General features: G+C 42.4%; 1 protein-coding gene across 3 annotated transcripts; it reads right to left on the bottom strand.

Moving 5' to 3' along the window:
- Window positions 1-7,322: 7,322 nt before the first annotated feature.
- LOC118315809 (S-adenosylhomocysteine hydrolase-like protein 1) lies at window positions 7,323-16,367 on the bottom strand. 3 transcript variants are annotated; one of them, XM_047333518.1, is made up of 17 exons: window positions 15,999-16,367; window positions 12,308-12,419; window positions 11,770-11,907; window positions 11,501-11,601; window positions 11,288-11,390; window positions 11,117-11,211; window positions 10,428-10,534; window positions 10,217-10,333; window positions 10,065-10,128; window positions 9,860-9,948; window positions 9,649-9,719; window positions 9,448-9,542; window positions 9,236-9,334; window positions 8,758-8,826; window positions 8,532-8,610; window positions 8,292-8,412; window positions 7,323-8,195 (listed from the first exon to the last, which is right to left on the bottom strand). In XM_047333518.1, the coding sequence occupies exons 1-17, from the start codon at window positions 16,272-16,274 to the stop codon at window positions 8,189-8,191; spliced, it is 1,743 nt and encodes a 580-aa protein (XP_047189474.1). In that variant the 5' UTR covers window positions 16,275-16,367; the 3' UTR covers window positions 7,323-8,188. The 3 variants fall into 3 exon arrangements, with proteins under 3 accessions (XP_047189474.1, XP_047189475.1, XP_047189476.1); XM_047333519.1 differs by lacking the exon at window positions 15,999-16,367 and adding an exon at window positions 15,153-15,296; XM_047333520.1 differs by lacking the exon at window positions 15,999-16,367 and adding an exon at window positions 12,666-12,813.
- Window positions 16,368-18,584: the final 2,217 nt, after the last annotated feature.

Raw genomic sequence — 18,584 nt, 5'->3', positions numbered from 1 at the left:
CCATTCAATGTACCCAACGCTGCTTTACAAAGTTAGGAAAACAACAGAAAAGGAGAGAATATGATAAAAAAAAAAAACAGTAGCTGGGGATAGTAGAAGATTAAGGCTATGTAAAAAGTGGGCTGGGCTTTTTTTAATGTCTACAAGTGGGGGATGGCTAGATGGTATCTGAGGACTGTAGGTTCCAGGATGAGGTGCAGGGGTATAGGAGTTAAGAAAGGTACTGGGGGGCCAGGGCATGGGGGATTTACAGGCCGAGGAGGATTTTGTACATGATGCAGGACTTGACCGGAAGCCAGTGAAGATGGATGAGGGTGGGGGTGGGGATGGGGGTGAACCCTGGCAGCTGCACATACTGGAGCCTGTCTAGGTCCTTGCTGGAAACCCCGGACAGGACTCGAATGCACTGGTCCAGACCGGAGGTGATGAAGGCGAGGATAAGACGAGGGTCAGAGAGTGATGAGTGGAGTTTGGACATGTATCACAATAGGAGAAGCACAGGGGAACGCGAATTACATAATGAATGGCTGAATTCCATGTGGCTGCATCAGTTTCAGGCGCTGCCTCACTGTCACACTTGGACATTTTAATGGGACAGAGCCTTTGCTGATGTGATACGTGACACCTGTTACTATACAAGTCAGGGATGTCTGCTGTGAAAAAGGCCTGTTGGTGAGAGTTGATTTAGTACAGAAACTAAAAGAAAAGAAGAACATTTTGTCAAAATCAAATTAAAAACTGCTCACGGTATGTCTTGAATTTCAAATTATAATATGTTATAATATAATAATATAATTATAATTATAATATGTCAAAGTGTCCAAGGGGATATTGCCTCCCTTAGTGTTTTTTTTCCACATCCTTCACTAAAATGCCATTTTAATCCAAACTTGTAAATGTTTTTACAAATGTTTTGTTGTTTGTTAAGGTTTATCTTGACTTTCCATTAAAGATGTGGACCTGATACAATAAAATATAGATAGAAGAAGAAGTAAATATTTATAAGTAAAAGGCCTACACGCACATGATTAGCTGCTGAAGTACGTTGCTCTTTGACAGACACAGGCAGACAATAATGATCTTATGAAATATTCATCGTTGTGTGGCCATGGAGCATCGTGTTCAGGTTTCCTGTTTCAACATCAGTTTAATTTGGATGGAGGTTTGGAGGGTGTCACCAAGCTCAGCGTGTGCAGATTAAGCTTTTGACTGTTGAAACGATTGTCTCCCCAAACTCATTGTTATATAGCCTTGGTGCAACAGTTAAAATGTACAAGTGGTCAATCAAGCTCCTACATGAAAGTGACTAGAAAGACCCAAAATTAACCCAAATTGATTAGAAAATGGACAAAAACGTGAACAAAATGACCAGAGACATTAAAAGAACCACAAAGTGAAAATTATGATTTTATGATGAGTCTATTGTGCTCCCAATGTAAAACACATTGTGATATGGATTTTGAATTGTTCTATAAATGAAGTTTTATCATTATTATTATTATTATTGAATGTTTCATGATCTGTCCATGTCTGCAGCAGCTATACGAGTTACAGTCATTCCTTTAACATTATGATAAAAACAACTAGAGTAAAGGCCTGTCTCAGTGGAGTGAAGTACAGCAACTTGTTAATCGTTGACCGTGTAGTTTTAATGATGAACTTGTAACAGTGTGTGGAGCTGCTGCTTTTTAGTGACCGCTGCTGATGACGGAGAGAAGCCAGCACTGATGAGTTCCCTCAGTAAGACGAGCAGCAGCGGACGCAGTCAGCTGGCCGGCTGCGCCTCCTTCATAATGTATGGCGAGGACAAAGAGGGACCGGGTGGATTTCAGCGTCAACTCTGGAAAGAGCCGTAACCCAAACCTGCCCCGTCCCACCATGACCGGTTCGCGTCGGCTGAAAGGATGATGCCTCTTTTTCCACCTGCAATCTGGCTAATAATCACCGACAGCAGGTAAACGGACCCCTGGGTGCCCGTATATAACGAGGAGCCGAGGAGGCCTGAGCTCCGAGGAACTCTCAGTCCCGTGCAGGGATGGGAGAGGGAGGGAGGGAGGGAGGGACGGAGCAGGGGAGGGAGGGAGAGAGCAGGAGCTTCGACCCTGGCTGCTGCTATAGATGCCACACCCGATGGATGCTGGTAGGTCGCTTGTCTGTTAACGAACATCAGAGTTCAGTCAGAGGATTAGAAATGGAGCAGGGTAAATGGGAAATGTTCCGTCTTTTGGCAATCTGCTTTGTGTCCTGTAGCATGTTTGTACAACCTTGATCCAGATTCTGTCTGAAGTGTACCAAACCATTGAGAGCAGTATAAGTTACGAGTCAACCGGTTTTCCAGTGTCCCTCGTTGTCGCCAGTGCAGCGCGCGTCCCGCGCGTAAAAGGCGCAGAGGGACGGTGCTGTAGGCCCCGCGCACAGAGGCGGCAGAAGGAGAGGGAGGAGGGCGGCGTGGATTACTACTCGGCCAGTGGGTTAAGACGCTTACCGACTAATTACCTGTCCACTAGAAAATCCCCTGCCATGCAGCCCAAACAAGCCGGACGGAGAGATGGAGAGTAAACCCACAGTGTGGACCAGCGGGCTGAAGAAGAAGGTCCAAAAGAGAGAGAGAGAGAGAAAGAAAACTCAGCCCAGTTCATCCTTCTGAATGACCATCACGTTTCTCATCTTCGACTCGATCAAAAGACGGTCGCGTTGTAAAGGTATTCTACTGCTGGATGCTTGTGGATGACTGGCTCAATTAAGAAGTTTCTTCTTGTCTTTTTCATACTGAAGTGGAGGACCTACTTTCTGAGGTAAGAAGAGCAAAACTGCGTCAGACGAAGCGCAAGGCCTCCGCGGTGTGCACCTGCGTTTAGATTAATATGAACATTCATACGTGATGATAATCAGTATGTGTAAGTCAAGAGGGGGATCTCTTGTCGAGCTGACCGTCACCACAAGGTAGAGATAGAAGTTTTTCTTTAAAAATGATGCGTTCATGTTTTCGTTCTAGGCAAAGACTCCACAATATAACGATCTGATGACGAAATAGAACGAACAGGGTAACTACTTAAGGTTTAGTCTCTCCAATAGAGCCTTGGATATAAGAGCAGCTGATTCTGTTGAAGGACCGGAATATACTTGATTCCCTTAATGGAGATTTACATGTTGTCTCAATCCCCAACAGTGACTGAGATATGAGGGGAAACTAAAAAAAACATGCAACTCAGTTCAGCAATTTGGGATCTCTCTCTCTCTCTCTCTCTCTCTCTCTCTCTCTCTCTCTCTCTCTCTCTCTCTCTCTCTCCATCTCTAGTATTTTACACGTATTGATCTCTCCCGGAAACGGGAAGATGAGCCCCGCATTGGGACCCATTTGGAGCATCTCAAAAATCACTTAGCGCATCATTCCCTACAGCCAGAATCAATGTGAGTGGCAGTCAGACCTGTTCCTCCACCAGGATTGGAATGGCTCACATTGGAGGCTAGAAACGTCCCAAAACATACTAAACCCAACAATTGGTAAACAAAAGGCCACAGATTTAGAGGGATAAAAACTATAACCCCAAGTCTTTAAAGATGTTCTTATAGAAAACTGTGTTTTAGGAAATAAGCACAATGAGCCTGCAGCAGATGGCCTGGCTGGATTTTCTCCCACATAGACAAAACAGAAACCACAGATTATGATACTAATTAAGATATTAAGATACTATCTCATCATTTCCATCTTACACTGGACTGACAAGACAAAAGAAGAGATCAAGATGTTCAAGTTTGGATGCAGCTCCAGTGTGAAAACACTGTTACCATCAATGTTCGCCCTGCACTCACATCTCCTCCTGTTCTGTGTATGGCACTGGTAGAATTCACTGTCACAGCACACTATCAGTGAATTACCATAGGGCCATAAACAGAGTAGAGACAGAACCGCGCTGACTGAGTCTAGATGCTGCTTTAACTTCAAGTGTGGAACAGCAGTCGGATCCGCTCGTGACCAGTAGATGTTTCTCATCTTCTTTGCCCATTTTGGCACTAGCACATTTTTGTTGTGTTTCTCATTGTTTGAGCAATCATGTGTAGTGCCAATATGGGACAAGACAGACACTCGGCTGGACATAAACATCCACGCCTCTCCGGAGTTTCTCAGTGAGAGAGAAACACACAAGAGGGGAGCGAAGAACGAACGATGGATCTGATCGACAGTGCCGTCCCTCTCAGATATCAACGGATGCTCTCTCTCTGAGACGCCGTCTCGTGTAACTTGACCCCCAGTCGCCACACAGATGTCGTGGTGTTGTCCGGCGCACTCTCCCACGGTGTTTGGCAATGGTAGAACTCACTCTGGTGGGCTGGAAGGATCTGGTGGTTCTAGACTTGCCAACAACTGGCCGAGAGCTTTTTGCTTGTCCGCCCTCCGCCATCGTCCCAGGACTCACCACAGCCAGAGGATTCATTTGTGACTAGAAAAATGAAAAGCTGTCATTCCATGAGTCAGTATGTCTGGGTGTAACAACGTGTCTCGGGCGGCAGGTTTGGGGTGTGGGTGCGGATGCAGGTGTGTGACTGTCTGCCGGCAGATAGGTGAAGGCTTAACATTAAAATCATCTCCCTGAGTGTTTTTATAGTCTCAGAAAGCCATGAAAACTCATTGAGGATGCAACAAGCGTGCAGATCTTGAGCGAAACGAAAAACCTGAGAACAGGGCACAGGAAAAAAAATAAACACAAGTCCAGTGAGTGTGTTAGTTCGGAAAACATCACCAGAGATTATAACTCCTCTTTGTCCTGCCTCCCTCAGATGTATGGCGTCCCTCGGGGTTGTCTCGGCCACACTTAGCTGATCATGACATCAAACCCTGAGTGTAATCCTAGACCTCGAACACTGAAGGTATGGACCAGAGGAGACCTTTGACTAGTAGGCCATAACCCATGAATCCATACACAGACCATTAGGCACTGAGCTGACAATCATCTGCCCTAATCAATAAATCAATGGTGTTCATGCGTTTGGCTGTGAAACCAGCCTGTGGTTGTAAATCCTCAGTGTTGGTGTTAGTAGCGGCGGCTAGCTCAGCTTATGGTGCAACCTGATCCTGCTCAGTCACGAAGGGTCTGAGCTGAGGCGCTGCAGAGGCTCGACACGAGTGATGTACATCCTCATAGATGCGTCACTATGAACCCTCGTTGTTTGTATCAGCTTCAGTCAAGCGTACAGTGGTCTTTGTAGAAGACTTTGTAGAAAAGACGCAAAGGTTTCCAAAGAAGTGAACTATAACAGGCAGAATTACAGTAAATATTATTGTTTAAAATGATGCACTAGGCCATGTAGAATTTGGCATTAGATTCAATGCAACCTTAAATTCAGATGATTCAGTTATCATAAGGGATATAGCTTGACTTAAATAGGTACAGAATATAGCAGTGGGCTACTGTAACAAGATCATTAGGAGTGTATGAAGTTACAGAAACATCAGACAGAGAGAATACTTTCAACAAAAGTGCCATGTATTCAAACAAGGACCAAACGTTCTGCTGGGTATTGGTATCTGTGGGGGTTTCTTTGGAATGGGGCTGTCAGCGCAGTCATCAGCTGATGTGTGTTCATCATGTTTCAGTATAAACGCGATGAGAGTCCATTATGGCCGACTGCAGAGGATGTGAGGTTAAGTGGTGCCAGTGGAAGCAGAGAGAGAGAGGAGCGAGGGAGGCCGACACACTGACAGCTGGTATGGGTGATTAGACCCTGTAGTGATGCAGAGAAGTCATCAAAGCTCTTTAGGGAGAATCCCTAAATGAGGAGGCAAGGACACACACTCACACACACACACAACCCCCCCTCTGACCAGAGGATACAGGAAACACGGGAGGATGAGGGGTGTCGTCAGATTAGATCGGGTGTGGTGGTTAATGGGTCAGCTCATTAATCTCTCGCACTAATGGCTGTTCATTTGTGAACGTCTCAACTGTTCCTTTGCAGTCCATCATGTTCCTGTGTTACTTGTCTGTTACATTAAAGGTATCTCAACAACATGGTGAGTGATGAGAAGTGACCTGAAAGTCACAAAGGCTTGAAGGATTTGTTGGTGAACTGATTCATTTATTGTCACTGTGGAGAAACGAGTGCCAGTGAATGTGGCGCTTGAGGTAAAATAGTCAAACATGTGCTTCAATTATGTGAGAAGAAGGAGGAGGGGGAGGAAGAGAGTCTGGTGGCATTAGCATTAGTGACTCACCGTCAGTCTGCTGTCACAGAGAAATGCAGTGTACTGGTCAGTAGGGATCACACACACGCACATACACACACACGCACGCACACACACACACACACACACACACACAAGGAGGTGCTGGATTACAGTAATCCAGGAACAGGACGGGGGGGGCGGGGGGGGGGGGGGGGGGGGGGGGGGGGTATTTTTAGTACTTCATGATCAGAGACAGACAAGATGCAGCAATCGAGGAAAACAGATAATGATTGTTATATGACCAGCTGGATTTTCTTGGAGCAGAGTTAATTACGTAGCGTCTAGTAGGAACCTAAACTAATGCTGACAACTCATTCGGCAAGTTAAATTACTTTAAGTACCAGAAGATTTCTGCGAACTGATATTAAAACAAAATACTACTTTAAATTGATCAAAAACTACCTTTACAGCAGGGAGGAAGATCACACTTATGAATGAGAAGCAACACATTTCTTCGATATTCTACATCCGATTGTTTGTTCCATATCTGTCTTTGATGCTTCCATAACATCAAAATGATGGTGTGACATATGGTTATTTATGATAATTATATGAGCAACATCTTACAATATAACATGAGAATACGCATTTAACGCTATTTTTGATGTGGATTCAGTATGTTGTCTTATTTATATTCATTGAGTAACAGTTTGCCTGTATTAAGTTATGGTAATTACTGCAATAAACTCTCACCATTAAAGTCACATTTCTTACCAAAGCTCAGTCTGGATGTGTGTGATTATACATGATATAATGTAATGTTTGTATGCACAGCACCACACACACACACACACACACACACACACACACACACACACACACACACACACATTATGGGGAAGTGTCCTTAAGTGTGTCCCCATAATCATTCATTTTCATTAAACTAAATTACAGTGAAGACATGTTTTAAGGATATGTTAGAATTAGGTCATGGTTAGTGTTAGGGGGTTGGGGAAGCTGTAGTTATGGTTAAGGTCAGAGTGAGTCTCCAGGAAATTAATATGTGTGTGTGTGTGTGTGTGTGTGTGTGTGTGTGTGTGTGTGTGTGTGTGTGTGTTTGAGGGGGGAGTGTATTCAAAACACATAGATGCTCATAGTAACAACACAGCACTGAGGACTTTAATAGTGAGAAATGCTAGACATGATTAAAGACACTAATGCTCATACGCCCCCTAGGGGAAAAAAAGTAACTTGTAGGTGGAGCTCTTTGTTTAGAGTTTAATAAAAAACCAGGGATACATCTGTAATCACAGGGGTGTGTGGTTGTATAGATATTCAGCATGAACACACACCATTTGTGTGTGACACTGAAATAAGAAAAATACTGTTCTAATGTTTTTCTACAGGAACACAATTTATAAATATTTTTGTTTTGTTAAATTTCTGAGAAAAAAACATAAGGAGAGGTTTTAAAAAGAGCAAAATTGTTTTTTTTATTATATCTAATAATACTAAGAAGAATTTTATTTTAGTGGGATACGTAGTAATAAATTTAATTTAAATTACAGGACATGACGTATTGAACTTTTTTTTAAAGTGTGTTAATATGTATGTGTGTTCTTTCCTCACTGATAATCAGCAGATATTAAGTTGATGACGTGCATCTACATGTGGTTGGTTATATATATGTATATGTATATGTTGCTGATTGTTGCTCCAGTCTATAAGTGGCATTGTTTTTTCAATAAGAAGAGTCAATAATATAACATTCGGCACTTTGTGTTTCCTCTTCATATTTGAGTCGGTGCAGAAATCACTGTGATTACATTCTGGATAATTTGAACATTAGCATATAACAGAGTAACACATAAATTACACATTCAAATGAAGTGATCAGAAGTCTTCATCTGCCGCCTCTCCTCAGTATGACATGTCTGCGATCTTCAGACTGTAGAGGGCACCAGTGTTCTCTCCACTGGACTCTGAGAGGTTTCCTCTGTCCTTCAGCTTCATGTCCTCAGGTCAATACCTGATTTAAAAAATGCTTTCTGTTAAATACTTCTTTTTTTTAAATCTAACGTGCAATATTATTGTTTGTGTGAGGACCAGTGAACTTTCCCCCCACCTGTAATAGTTGGGTTTGAAGGGCCCATGTTTGCTGATGCCCAGGTACTTGGCCTGATCATCTGTCAGCTCTGTGAGGAGAGCGTCAAATGTCGGCAGGTGAAGACTGGCCACGTATTCATCTGAAAAATAGACACACAGGAGTTTTATCATTTTTTAAATTAGTCTTTTTGACTGTATTGATGAGGGGATAAAAATAAAGGTCGCATTTGTTTCAGGGTTCTTTGAGCGGAGGACTTGCCCATCTTCTTTGGCAGCAGGTAGACGTCCTGTTTGTATCGTCCCTCTGGAGCGTTGGACAGCTCTATGAGAGCCAGCGCCTGAAACACAACAGTGAGAGTCTCTACCTGCACATCTATGGGTGAATACAGGCGTCCTGGCATGTCTGCTTTGATACACGTGGAGAAAAATAAACAGGCACACCTATATTTATTATGTAAATCCCTAAAAAAAACATATTACCATACCTGAGTTGTAGCAGTGACGGAGAGGACAAATGATGGCACTGTGGAGCAGCTCAGATTCAGCAAACGGCCCTGAGGCGGGAAAAGTTAAACCTCTCAAAAACTGAAATGACATACAACAATATGCAAAAACAACAAAAATATATAAATGTATTTATATAAATGTAGATCAGTAACTGTCCAAAGTCTTTAAGCTCATTTGTTTCAAAATAATAATAAAAAACATTAGAATGTAAAGAACAGATTGTGTTCCTTGATACCTAACACTTATTGGCTCTTCAGGGTAGATTATCCACACCACAAACATTGAAAATTGCTTCTGTTGCTTGGACATAACGTGAAATAAATTTAGATTTTGGATAATGTTCAATAGAGCAGCATGTGAGCAGTTCAGAACCACTTTCAGGGCTATATGTGACAGTAAATGTGCTTCTGTATATAATCTCTTGGTGGTGGTTTGTAATAATGACAGTGTCATCACCTCGGCCAGCAGCACTATTCTCTTGCCATCGGGCCAGATAACATGGTCCACCTGAGGCCTCACGCGGTCCCACCTCAGCTCTGCAGTCCGCAAACTCCCCTGACACACACACACACACACACACACACACACACACACACACACAAGCATGAACATATAAAGGCCTATACACAGATAAAAATGTGCAGAAATACACGCTGTTTATGTTTTACCAAATCTATCTCAGTGTTGGAGTGTCCCATGTTGCAGACTATGCAGCCATTCTTCATCTTGTCCAGAAGTTCCCTCCCTACCACATTTTTATTGCCTGCAGACAGATGAAGATAAAATTAACCCCAATGAATATATTCATTAACAAAGTGTACCTCTTGATATTCTTAAAGGAGTATTATTTTTTACAGGACAGCAATTACCTGTGCATGTGATGACCATGTCTATCTGTCTGACCACCTCACTCAGTTTAATCACTCTGAAGCCATCCATGCTTAAAGGAACAGGGGATTAGAGAATGGGGTTATTTTTATTTTTTTTTAACCATATTTCATGACGTTCAGCGACAGTGTGCCTTTGGGAGGAGGGGGATCACTTCACATCTGTGCTGATAAAAGCTTCCTCCATTCATACCAGGCCTGAAGGGCACAAATGGGATCCACTTCTGTGATGTAGACGACAGCGCCCAGCGCTTTGAGGGCGGCGCAGCAGCCTTTGCCAACCTACAAAGAGAAAGAAGAGACATGCGAACTGTGGCTTAGATTTAATAATTTATCTTTTTTTTTCTAAAGACACGTGTTACACTGTGTCACACTGAAGTACTTATCCCTTTACTAACCTCACCGTATCCACACACCACCACCTGTTTCCCTCCAAACATGACGCCAGTGGTTCGCTTCAACCTGAAAGAAGAGTTCAACACAGTCAGGTCGCTGCTCTGTGCTGCGCCAGTGTTTTTACCTGTTTTACCATCACAACATGACTCATCACCCGTCCAGTATGGACTCCTTGCAGCAGTAGAGGTTGTCAAATTTCTGCTTGGTCACTGAGTCGTTAACATTGATGGCCGGGACACACAGTCGGCCAGCCTTCGACAGCTGGTACAATCTGAAACACAGTCAGGAGATAAATACGTGTGCATGTGCTAGAGAATATCTTTGCGTACTTGAGTTTGAGTTGGTGAGTTTTGTGTGAAACTAACCGGTAAACGCCTGTGACACTTTCCTCCACGATGCCTTTGAGCTTCTTGAACAGGCTCGGGTACTTCTTATAGATCCAGTGGGTCAAGTCGCCTCCGTCATCCAGAATCTGACGAGAATGACAACGCCAGATAAACCCTCCATCAGCAGAGCACAATGAGGTTAAAACATAGACCCAACCATAATACAGTGTGTTATGGTACAGATTTAAAGATAGCGGTTGTTTCAAAGCCAAATGAAATGTGATTAACGTGTCGTGTTCAAACTGCCAAACAGCGACATTTAAAAATGGCACAGAGGGAGTACAAGTACCAACTGTGTTTCTACTCCGATAGGAAATCAAAAAAATCAAAAAAATGTTTTGTCTGATATGCATGATATCAATCTATGACTAAAATGTTACTATTACCTCTACCAAACATAACACAACTATAACTATGAATTAAATCTACCAGGCAATTAAATTAAATTAAATGAACAAAAAAAAATCCATGTTGAATTTTTACTGAAAACTTTTTTCAAGTATCACCTGTCGAATGTGATTAAGCCTGTTAACACCACAATTAGAATATCTACATGTTTTTTAGCTCTGGGTGAGATAATTAAATAGGTCTGAATACATTTGAACCGTCTTTCTGTGAGAAGTATCTGCAGAGTGGTGATTGGTGTTGTGTGGTTTACTCCACAGTACCATGTTGGGCTGCCAGGTCTCAGCTCCGACACACTGGTCAATACACCACCAGAAGTCCTCCTCTGATTCTCCTCTCCACGCAAACACCGAGGTGCCTTCGAGGGGAATGAGAGGAAAATAAATGATGAAGAAACGTCTTCATGAGTCAAGCGCAGGAGAATCTGGTTGTACCTCCTTCAGCCAGAGCAGCAGCCACAGCGTTCTGAGTGGAGAAGATGTTACAGGCCGCCCAGCGACACTGAGCCCCCAGCGCACACAGAGTCTCAATCAACACCTGCACAACAGGTCAGGACATATGTTGACCTTCTAATCAATGCAGTACAGACAAATATAGAAATGACCAGTCATCATCTTCACATAATCAGTCACATCCTCGGGACTGACCGCTGTCTGTGCAGTGATGTGTGTGCAGCCCACGACCTTGGCTCCGGCCAGAGGTTTCTCCCCACCTGCTCTTTTCCTCAGGACCATCAGTGCTGGCATTTCTAAATGTCACAGACAGTGACCGTGTCACATTCAACATGAGCACAGACATCACCAATGCACACATATTTTGTCTTTATGGCTTAATATGCTCATTTTCATCTTCTTGTGTGTGACTCTTATTCTACCGTCTCATTAAATGTGTGCAAACTCTTCGGGGTTTTTTTTACCTCGCTGTGCGATTCCTATTTCCCTGCGTCCAAATTCAGCCTGCTTGATGTTTTTGATGCAGAAGTCGGAAAGGCCCTCGGAAGTCTTCTGAAGCTTGCCTTTGGGAGTAGACTCGTCCTCGGAGCTGTCACTGCACACTGAAACACAGAAATTAGGCTTCAGATCTGGTATACTATAACATCCTTGAACCATCATGGTTAAAGCAACACAGAGACGCTCTGGTTGTATCGTTCCTGATGCCATGTTTGGTATCAGACTTCAGCCAGCTGAGTCTTTTCTCTGAGCCTTTGAAAGTTGACCTTTTGCATAAACTCTGGAAGTGATTGACGTGGTTGAGAAAGGCTCGGAGCCGATTAGCACCAAATTAAAGAGACTTTATTCTTCAGAGGACCTTTCCTCTTAATTAAGATTTAGCTGAAGGAGAAAGCACCGGGGCTAATCCTCGGGGCCGGTGGCTCTCGTGTTGCAGGGATCAAAACCAGCTCAGTTTATATTTCAAGCACGTGATGTGATGTGCGTGTTTGCATGTTTCCACACCTGAACTGGGGCTTTCTGTAGACGACTGAGAGAAAGACCTGGATAGAGAGTGATGACCTGTCTTGGTGGGACGTTTGTTGAATTCTTGCTTCTGGTCAGTCAACTGTATTTGCTGTGGAGACAAAGACCGAGAGACACAAAAAGCTCAGAAAAAAGCGAAATGTTTTTATTCCACTGTAGGTCACAAGGTCATGCTTGAAGCAGGCAGGCCTGATGCAGACATAATGATAGCCAAACTTGCACATAAGCGACCTCACATCACAGTCGAGTTTCTTTCAAGCTTCCACCTTTCTGTTTCGCAGTATGAATCTCTCTCTTCTCATATCCTGACTCATCGCTGTATCTTTTGCTGTCTTACCATCCAGGGTGGCTGCCTGTAGGCTGGGCTGCTGCCACAGGAATCCCACTTGGCCATGTTCACTCCCTGGCTTGCCAAGTCTGCCTCTGCTGCCTGAGCCTGGGCTTCAAAAGTCCAGCTCCAAAAGGTGTTTGCGCCTGTGTGTGTGTGTGTGTGTGTGTGTGTGTGTGTGTGTGTGTTGGGGGCTTATTAATTGTGTGCATATGCAGGCACACACCCACAAAACCAGACACACCCCTCATGCTGACCCCGCCTCCAAAACTCTTAAAGCGACAGGAGCTAAAACCAAGAGTTTCAGACGGAGGCTGAGAAGAGACGCTGCAGGAATGGACAGTGAGAGGAAACTGATGTGTTTTCTGAACATTAGAGCATGGAAAACCTTTCAAGTAAGAAGCCAAATTAAAATGATGAACCTGAATATGAGCATAATATGCCTCATTTTATTTCACTACAGAATACATGCCCTTTAATGTCATTTGTAAGGTATACTGTTAGATTACTCAAAGTAAGTTGCATAATTAAAATACTGTGGATTACTTAATGTACACAATACTGATACCTTGAGTTGACTGAACCCAGGAAACACTTTGATCGTGATGTTTAGTCTGGCAAAAATAGATGAAGACCCAATTTTTCCTTGACCTTTTATCTCCCACAGCACTATGTTACGGTAAAAAACCACAAGATGAAAATAAAACGATGTAAATTTCGAATTCCATAGAAAATTTTGTTTAAACTTTGATAAAAAAAAAAAACAATAACCAGAAAAGGAAAATAATAACTTCTCCGGTGTCCGACAGCATCAAATGCGAAAAAAAAAATGTAATTAACAATTAGGCTATAATTTCCCCTAAATTTAGGATATAACTGGCCAAATATATAATACAAATCGTACATGTTGTGAATTGGTCGGTCTCTACAATTTGTTAGGTAGACTTGCTTGCAAAGCTAACTACTATGCTGACAATGCTTACATGCTGATCTGCAGTCGGTGAGCAATTCAGCGTTGGTAACTCTTGATGGCCAACTTAACTGACAAAAGGTCAGACTGTAATCTTTTTATGTAACCTATTGAATTCAAAGACGTGACTGTATTCTGATGACTACACATTGTAATGGTACATAACTCTGCTGTATGTATTCTGTTACTCTTTTTACATACGGTCTATGGTTACGCCCCAAGGTTAACTGTAATCCCTAATAAAGTCCTTCTTCAGTTGTCAGTGCATATGAAAGTGCACTGAAGAAGCCAGGAAGACATTTTTAAGTGGATGAAAAAAAATGTGAAGCTGCGGTTGAGTGACATGGAATCAAATGATAATGAGGTGACCTTGTTCCAACATTATGTGACTTTAAACTCAAATGCAGTATTAAGTCAATTGTTGGTGGTTCATTATCACACAAGCTAAACGGTCTGGCAATCATTTCAGTGGCATTAGTGAAATAATGGCGGGAAGGCATCAGTTTAAGGATTAAGTAAGTGTTTTAAGTTGGCCCACAAATCCTTGTCAGGATAAATTTAACCTGAGACCTGTGAACATTAGAAAAGAGGATCTCTGTGGGGCTGCTCATATCCTTTCTTCTGACTTCAGTTTGATGCTTTATCATATTACATGAGATCACAAGGGCACATCCTGGTTGTCTATATAGGGTTAGAGCCTCTCCTCTGACCTCAGTTACTTTGGACAAGGTGACACAGTCCACAAATCTGAGCCAATCAATCAACAATCTCCAATCACCATTATAACATATTAACAGCACTTCCACCTTATGATCACCTTATTTCACATGAATAACAACAAATTAGTTTTCCTCATTATCCTCCTGTTATAAAACATAAACAGGAGCCCAACATGCTTCACTTAGATCTGTATGAAATAAAGCCTCAATGTAAGACAAATCACAAAATGATCAAATGAAAAGTGATATTTACAATGTGAATGAAATAATATTTTTAAAAAGACATGCTGGGATATAATTGAACTCTATTTTTCTTCTGCGTAATGGTCACTTGAATATAATCTTTTGCTGGTTCTTACTCAAGCAGCAGCTTAATCTTTAACACAAAAAGACATTCAGCTGTGACTTGGAGCAGAGTAAACGTTAACTTAATGGTCTCCTACAGAAGTCACAAAATAATTTGGAATCCAAGTTGGCTACTGTGAAAGTTCAATGAAAGCCCAAAAATATTTTGGCTTCAAAGAGCATTTGAAGCCCCCCCCCCCCCCCCCCCCCCCAAACAATCTCTGCTTGGAGAAAACAAGAACATTCACAATTGTGGTTGTTAAATATATATATATAAGTATAAAGGGTTATTTTTAAAGTTCAACATTGAAGTACTCCCATTTAAACAGCTTTCAGCTTACTTCTACCCCAATCCACATCTAGACATCGGATCTGACTCGCTGCCTTTTCGAAAGAAAACTCAAAAAATAACTTTTTTCCACACAAAGTACAACAGTGCTTCTAAAACAAAGGCAGTCATACCTTGATGCAGATGGACTGCACTGCCTCCTGGTCCTTTGCCTTAGTCATGTTCACTAGACTGTACACTTTCTTCATGCTTGCAGGGCGCTCTCCCACAGTGACACTGCTGCAAGCCTTACGCAGTTCACAGAGTGACGCTTTATACCACGCCCGCACCCAAACAGCCCAGGTGACAGGTGGAACGAGGACAGAGAGGAGAGTGTGGCCATAAATGGAGTCTTTGTGAGGCTTACAGAGGGGAACTTTGGGAGCATGTACAGAAGAGAGACAGGGATGGAGACGAGCAAGGGAGTTGTAAGGGAAGAGAAGCTCAGTCACAGCTCTGATTATGTCATCAACATGTCATCAGGGTTATCTTTGCTAACATGCAGTTGAAACATTTACCAAGCTAAGGGGGTATAATAATAAAAAATGCTGACAAGCATTATTGGAAATGTAGGATTTTGTGATTTTGACCCTCTGCTGCTTCGATGTTGACTATTCAATTTTTAATCTGTATCTTTCAAACTTAAGTGTGACGCTAAATCACTGGAGAACCTGTGTAAAATACATCCAACTAATGTAGCATTACATTCCAACAACACTGTTGGACTCAAAGATTGAATTTGAAGATTTGGGTGATTTCATTTCTACCCACACTTACATCACTTGAGAAAATATGTCCCTTTCAAGTCTGCTTAAGTTTGCACAATATGTACCCACGGTCGTGCAAGTCAAACATTGATAGATGCCTGTACATTGAAACTAAAATCAGTAACAGCCTGAGTATATAAAGATTCATGCTGCCTGTGGAGTAAGCCAGTCGTTTACTTGTGGAGTAAGACATTTAGCAGTGTCCTTGCTCACCATGTCAGTCTTCAGAGCTTCAGTGACCAGCTCTCCAGTCCACGATGTGTCTGCTCCGTCTCCGTCCCGACCCTGACAAGTCCACCTGCTCTCTGCGGCCTTTAGCATCTGCAGCAGGTTGGGGCCACATTTCCCTGCCTGATCTGTGGGACCGGGCACATCCCTCTCTGCCTCCCCATTCGGCGCAGCCCCATTCTCCATATGTGGTCCAGGATAATCCTCAGATAGAGGCATGCCCTCCCAGGAGGATCCTGTCTGGTCCCGTTCCTCTGCCATGACTCCTCTGGCAGCCAGTAATGTGAATTAGACTCCTGCTCAGATGTATCTGACAGAAAACCAGGAGACAGCTCAACCGTACTCAGCCCACATATACATGTGGTTCTCCCACCTGCAAAGTGTGTGTTTTTACTCAAAACAGCGGCACTTCTCGGGTTACTTTGGCTAAATGTAAAGTAGATAATTAGTCGTGGATGTAGTGTGTACAGGGTAAACACTGATGTGATCACTGCTTTTTGACACAGAGGGGGTTGTAACCTGGAAATGCAGCAATGTTACTCCAGAGTGCCACAAAGGTGCCCTCGTGCCGACCCTGATACGGTCTTTGGTATTACAAGTCTGTTTATTTAAAAAAAGAAGCACTTACTGTATTTAGAATTGTGAAGCCGCTTCTTTTTTTTGCATTGTCTTTGATAACACCCGATAACAGAAGGCAAGACCAACCAACACAAACCAACGGTTACAATATAAACAAACAGACGTGGTGACATGTTTACATAAAACTCCAGCATCAATAGTGGCCCCATGGTCCCAGCCACCCTCTCTCAAGATTCTAATGCCGGGATAAAGTGTGTCAGACAAAATGGTAAAATCATTATTACACAACTCAGATATGGGCAGAAATCCTGTGATTGACTCTTCAAATATACTGGAAATACATACTTTTATAGATTTTTATAGAGTTTCTAAGAACTTTATTTGGTAAAAAAACAAAAAAACAAACATCTTCACAGTCAGTCAGGGCCAATATGAACACTGACACAGGTTTTTCTTGCCGTGATCACTCCTCATGTTTATGATGTTGGAGTTTTGTGTTGTGAATGTTTTTTCTATTCTATTCTCATGCAGCTTGCAGTTACAAAAACACAGTAATAATCACACATAAACAATGTAAATTAAATTTCTCTCTCACGGTGTAACTCACACACACACACACACACACACACACACACACACACACACACACACACACACACACACATCGCAAGTATAAAGCAAAGTAGTTAAAATATATGAAATATAAATAGTTTAAAGTATTCAGGCTCCTACAGTGAGCCCTTCAGGAGCAGGAGACATGGTTATTTGTTCCACTAGAGGGCGCAACAGTTCCTCAGCTGTCCAGAGGAGCTTTCCCACAGCTGAGACAGAGAGAGGCCCTTTGTCCTTTCTTCTCTCTGGGCGGATTGTAGCCAGGAGCAGGGGATTGTTTTCACCCGTGTGTGTGTGTGTGTGTGTGTGTGTGTGTGTGTGTGTGTGTGTGTGCGTGTGTGTGTGTGCTTGCACAAAATAACTCAAAAAAGGACTCTGTGTGTGAAGCAACGGCACTAAACACCAAGTTACAGATCTTTTATATTGTGTAAAGAAAATAGTTTCAACTGTTGCAGGACATATATAGTATGAAGTATATATATAAATAGTGTTGATATAGACAGACTAAACACCGTGCATGCAGGGTATGCCTTGCCCCTCTGATGCTTTTCATGCCTTCTGTTTCTGTTTTTGTGTCTGTCAGGAAACAGGGGAGGTTACGACACCCAATTCAGGAGGGAGGAGCCACTGTATCCTGTCCTCTCTCTCTGGTCTTTCAGACAGAGCTGTTACAACAGGTGGGGTTATAAAAAACCTCAGTGGCTAGTGAGGTTGTTGCTACGTAAAGGTTGATTTGGGCCAATAAAATCTTTAAGGAACAGGGATTTTTCATGGTTTTGCATGATTACATTTTTTTTCTTCTGTTGGAGTAGTTCTCATTCTCTTTGTCAATCTGGTTTGCTCTTCCATCATCAGTATTATGTCTTTCAACTGTGGAAGGACACCTTTGGCCCGTACTCCGAAGCAAGTTCAACATTTACTCAGCGATCAACTGGTTCAGTTCACTGGGTTTTCCTATCCAGCTACGAGAGTGTTCATGTGTAAGAAGTTAATCATCAGAACCATGACCAAAGTGCTCTAAAAGATATTAGGAGGGAAAAGGGCTGATACTTGCTGTCAACTGAGAGCAGCAGAAAGTTATATTTAAATTGAAATGTAAGCAAGTAGATCAGAAAGGAAAAACAAAAATTAATTCCAGTAGTAAAGTAATGGAAACTGGAATTCTATTAAGTTTCTCATTATTATTTTTTGCTCTTTTGTCTGATGATGTACAAACTATCTTGAATATGTCACTGAACATGTGATACACATTAAAAAAACTGAATCTTTGTTGACTTTGCTGTGAAGCATCTTTATTCTTGTTAAGACTTTGGTTACATGAGAGACAACAGTGTCAGTCACACAAGGAAAGAAACAGCATGTCTTGTTTATTAAGATATT

Source organism: Scophthalmus maximus, chromosome 7 (assembly GCF_022379125.1).
Source record: "Scophthalmus maximus strain ysfricsl-2021 chromosome 7, ASM2237912v1, whole genome shotgun sequence".
In the NCBI taxonomy this organism is placed as follows: Eukaryota; Metazoa; Chordata; class Actinopteri; order Pleuronectiformes; family Scophthalmidae; genus Scophthalmus; species Scophthalmus maximus.
Note: the sequence above shows the minus strand (reverse complement) of the source record. Positions and strands in the feature narration are given on the sequence as shown.